Raw genomic sequence first — 5,000 nt, 5'->3', positions numbered from 1 at the left:
CAAGATCAGTCCTATATTTGTGTGTGGAAATGGAAGAGAAGAGTAGCAGTGTGTGTGTGTGTGTGTGTGTGTGTGTGTGTGTGTGTGTGTGTGTGTGTGTGTGTGTGTGTGTGTGTGTGTGTGTGTGTGTGTGTGTGTGTGTGTGTGTGTGTGTGTGTGTGTGTGTGTGTGTGTGTGTGTGTGCATTCATGTTTGTGTATCACATTTTCTTTTTTGCCAAGACCCTTCTTTGCACTTCCTGTGTTCACTGAGTGGTCATTTAATAAGCTAAAACTACACTTAGTAAGAAAAAATGCAAGGTTTCTCCTCCCTCTTTTTATATACCCATATAAAATACCCTAATACCCTAATATACCCTAATATCCCCATAGGTGTTTTGATGTTACCTTATCATGTTAAGAGCGGGAAAAAAGAGATTTCAGAAGTAGCCTATATGCCTTATAGGCATAAAGGAGGTGACACCTTTCCAGATGGTGCATCAATATGCATACATACAAATGTGCATACAAATATGCATACATACAAATGTACATACAAATGTGCATACAAATGTAAAAATGTAGTGCTACTAGGAATACTTGAAATTGATGGTGATGGTGCCGTAAATATTCATGAACAATTCTGAATACAGAACACAAATTTTGGATAATGAATGCCTAAAAATGTTGCACCCTGGACTTTTAATTCCAAGATTTCATAATGAACACCTAAAAATGTTTCCCATTAGACTCTTTAACAGTGCAGTCAGTCAGTGCAGAGAGGCTCCATCTCCATCCTGGCCAGTGTGTCAACCCCTCTCTCCCTTCATCTCCATCATCATGCTCCGTGTGTAGACACCCCCTTTCCCTGCCTCCCATCCATCTCACACTCTGACCTTTCCACCCTTCCCCCAAATCCTCTTGGGGGGTTTCACCTTCACCCCCTCTCTAACCACCACCCCCCTCTCTCTTCCCCCCTCTAACCTTCTCTCTCCCCCTCTCCCCTCCCCTCTCTTCCCCTCTCTCTTCCATTCGATCCCCCTCCCCCCTCTTCTCCTCTCTCCTATGTCCTCCTCTCCCCACCCCCTCTCTTCCATCTCTCCCCCTTTCTCCCCCTCTCTTTGGTTTATTAATCCATCCGACCCCTTTGCCCCCTCCATGCTGCCACCCTTCCTCCGTCTGTGTAACACGTTCACTTCCTTCCCTCCCATTGCCTCGCCACCTTGGACCTCCACCAGGTCAGGGGGTCGTCTGTGGTGGGCAACCCGCCCATTTTCTGGACTTCTTGCAATTTTCCGCTTCTTTCTCAAGGTCAAAGGCCCAAGGCATCATAACTAATGCAGAATCCTCCAGCTTCCCCCCTGCCCCCCCTCTTCCCCTATGTGTCAGTTTTTACATGTGAGTGCATGTCTTCATGAATATGTCTATGCTACGTATGTGTATGTTACCTGTCTTTCTGCATGAAATAGACCAGCAGCCTCTGAGTCAGAAAACAGAAGCCTTGATCAGAAAGAAAAAACATTTCTATAGATGTGAAGAACCCACTGGTGTTTTCCGATGCAGAGCAGGTTAAGCGTGCTGGATCCAGTGCTGTGCTAAGCCCCGGCTTAGGCCACATTTGCTTAAGCATTTGACAGCCGCTAATGTGCAGATAAGTTAATGGGATCACCTTGTTGCGCTAGGCAATCATAAATCACTAATGAGATTCTATCGCTCTTTGGGGACGTTTTTTTTTTTAATTCCGTGCCTTTAGTCTCTGTCTCTCTCTGTCTCCCCCACCCCGGGGAACTGAAATGTAATCTCTTGTTTCCAAAGGTGGAGGTTTGAGAAGGAGGAGATTGACTTCAAGCAGGCGGCCAGTAGCCAGTACCGTCTGGACGGGGGCAACCTGGTCATCAGTAACCCAGACAAGAGCCGGCACGTGGGCAACTACACCTGCGAGGCCTCCAACGACTACGGCACCATAGTCAGCAGGGGAGCCTCAGTCCAGTTCGGATGTGAGTGACCACAATAATAATATACCAGTGCCAATAATAAACCATGTGCCAATGATATACCGCCCCTTTCTAGGCTGCTTTTCCAGGAACATTGGTCCAGTTCAGATGTACGTGACCATAACGACCTTCCACAGAAACATGTCCATGAGTTGCAGTATGGTGGTTTTCTTATTTTCGTTAACCCTTACCAGCACAACCACTTAGTGCCCAAGTACTGTTTGGATGTAAGTGACCAGAGCAAGGTTATGCATCATGTGTAGAGATGTACAGGATCCAAGATCCGGTTCCGGATCCGGCAGGATAATAGGTTTTTTTCAGACTATCCGGATCCGGTTCCAGGATCCGGAATCCGGTAGCCGAGGCTTTTAATTCAAAATAGTTTGAGCCAACGTGATAGTAGTGTGAGTAGGCTATGTGTTTCAACCCTTTCGTAGGATCCGGTATCCGGTTCCGGATCCGGCAGGATCTTAAGCAGTGGATCCGGTATCCGGCAGGATCCTAAAAATCAGGATCCGGTGCATCTCTAATCATGTGTGTTACATTCGTTTGTTACATACCACACTAACACTAATATGCCACACTAGTCACACAAGTCTTTCCATGATGGGGTCCTTTTTTTTCTCGATAACCCAGGCCAGCCCAAGCACTTAGAGTTATAGTTAGAGTGTTAGATTGTACTTTATTGTCCCCAGGGGGGAAAATTGTCAACATAACATAGAGAACACAAGAAACATACAACCATAGAAAACATAAAACATGAAAAAACATAAAAACCTGTGCACTCTCTTCACATGGCATGTCTATCTGTCATTGAGCACTTACCGCATTTGAAAAGTGTCCTTGCAGTGCGGATGTAAATGTCTGTAACAAGGTTATGCATTGTGTCTTATACTGTATAACAATATAAAGTGCCGCTCGTATGACTCTATTCTATGGTGGTTTTTCTTTGTTATTTTTCGATTACCCTGACCGGCGCAAACACTTTCTTTGGACGTTGAATGGCCCTGACCAGAGACTGTTAATGGGAACTCATTTTTCAAATGTTAAGCGTTCCATAAGCGCTGTTGGTTTTGCTGTACTAAGGGCTTTCTTTACGGAGTGATGATGCGGCAGCTTCGCGGCTTCGCTGGGCTTACATGACCAAAGCCATTATTTTTTATCCAAGGACATTACATGCATGCATCCTCCTTCATCGCCTGAAGTTAAACCACTGAAGGACGAAAACGTCTGGTTTTCTGAACTACTGTCGTTTCTTTATCTTTCTGCTTCTCTTTCATCATTGTTCCTTCATCCCTGGTCATGCCCTTGTATTAAGTGCCTTATACCAGTGTTTCCCAACCTTTTTTGTCTTGCGTACCACCTAAGCATTTTTGTTGTGCCGTGAGTGACCCCAGTCAAGTTTTGTGTCGCTTTCTCTATCTCAATGTAACTAAGCTCCATACAGTTGTTAAAATTATATTGTTCCAAGTACCCCCTGCAGTGTCCTGAGTACCCTTAGTGGTACACGTACCCCTGGTTGGGAAACACTGCCTTATACGTACATGTATTAGATGTTTGATGTACAGCGATGCTGAATGGAGGTGAATCATCGCCACATTACTGCATTCAGGGTAGAAAATATGCCACCACATATTTGTTGGACAGAGTACTGTAGTGTAGAATTATGAAGTAGTGGCTGTAGTGAAATGAACGTACAACTGAAAGCCCTTTTCATCTCCCTCTCTTCCCTCTCTCCTCACACTGTGTTTTCATCACCTACATATATCAGGATACATGCCCCACAAAGAAGCAGGAGGCCGTTTGTGTTCATCACATATCACGACAGATAGTGAAATGTCATCTCTCATTTCATCTCCTTCACCCTCTCTTCATTCTCCTCCTGTACGTTTCTCTCAACTCTCTGTGTTCTTTTCTCTTTGTTGTTGTTCCCCTCTCCAGTCCTGGACCTGTTTGCCACGGAGGAGCGAGAGGCTGTGTTTGTGAAGGAGGGACAGGGGGCAGTGCTGCTCTGTGCCCCGCCTCCGCACTATCCAGGTAATGTTGAATTCATTCATTCGAGCCAATGTTCATCTGCACAAGGGAGGTTATGTTTTTACTTTAATGTGTTGAATTGTTTTATGTTTTCTGAACAGCCTGAAAACCATATTTGAAGTTTAGAGTCCGTCTAAGGATAGATTTTGCGCAAAACTGTCAACACGCGCTGAGCAAGTTGTTTGGAGGGGGTTGTGAGATGGCGAGATGGAATGACTTCTTGCTGAACTTTTTCATGCTCTGATAGATACCTTGAAAATAAAAAAACTGAATATGGTGGAATATGGCTGTACTGAATTGGCTGCATGATCATAGGTCAGGTTTGTTGACCATGGTCTTGATCAACCATCTGAAAGCTACACCATCTGTAAGCCAACCAGGGTCATGATGGATGCAATAGATGTTTCTGTTTCCCTGAAAGCAATAAGAGGAGTGGGCAAAGCAGCAGGGGAAACACCGACAGAGAAGGCTGGGCTCTGCTTTAAGCCGATCTAGAGGGCAAGCACAATACCAGGCAGGCAAACCCACTCCCACTGTCTGGCAGTAATTAGATTTCTATAAATACGCTCATATCATCTCGGAGGAGCTCTGCAGACTCTATGGCTCATTATCTGTGTTATTACATTTTGGAGACGCAGACTGAATCATCTTCATAAAATGGGGCCAGGCAGCATAGGGGCGATCTGCCACGCAACACACTTCCCCGGGTCATTTCCAGGCTCATTTGTGAGGTCTGTTCTCTATCTTCTTTTACTATCTTCTTTCTTTCTTACCCACTTTCTTGCTTCCCCACTTTCTTTCTTTCTTTCTTTCTTTCTTTCTTTCTTTCTTTCTTTCTTTCTTTCTTTCTTTCTTTCTTTCTTTCTTTCTTTCTTTCTTTCTTTCTTTCTTTCTTTCCGTCAGTCTAACCGTCATTCCTTTCTTTCCCTCTTTCTTCTCTTCCAGATGATCTCTCCTACCGCTGGATGCTCAATGAGTTCCCCATCTTCATCCC

At 44.8% G+C, this 5,000-nt stretch overlaps 1 protein-coding gene across 1 annotated transcript in view; it reads left to right on the top strand.

Moving 5' to 3' along the window:
- The window catches only part of cntn1a (contactin 1a), a 112,577-nt gene that overhangs the window by 68,996 nt on the left and 38,581 nt on the right, over positions 1–5,000 (top strand). The window contains exons 5-7 of the mRNA XM_063197501.1: positions 1,794–1,975; positions 3,914–4,009; positions 4,952–5,000. The exon at positions 4,952–5,000 is cut by the window's right edge and continues 158 nt beyond it. Of these exons, the coding sequence (XP_063053571.1) occupies positions 1,794–1,975; positions 3,914–4,009; positions 4,952–5,000 (327 nt within the window). The remainder of the gene's footprint in view (positions 1–1,793; positions 1,976–3,913; positions 4,010–4,951) is intronic.

Source organism: Engraulis encrasicolus, chromosome 4, assembly GCF_034702125.1.
Source record: "Engraulis encrasicolus isolate BLACKSEA-1 chromosome 4, IST_EnEncr_1.0, whole genome shotgun sequence".
NCBI classification, from domain to species: Eukaryota; Metazoa; Chordata; class Actinopteri; order Clupeiformes; family Engraulidae; genus Engraulis; species Engraulis encrasicolus.
The sequence above is the reverse complement of the archived record's forward strand: the minus strand, read 5'-3'. Positions and strand labels throughout refer to the sequence as shown.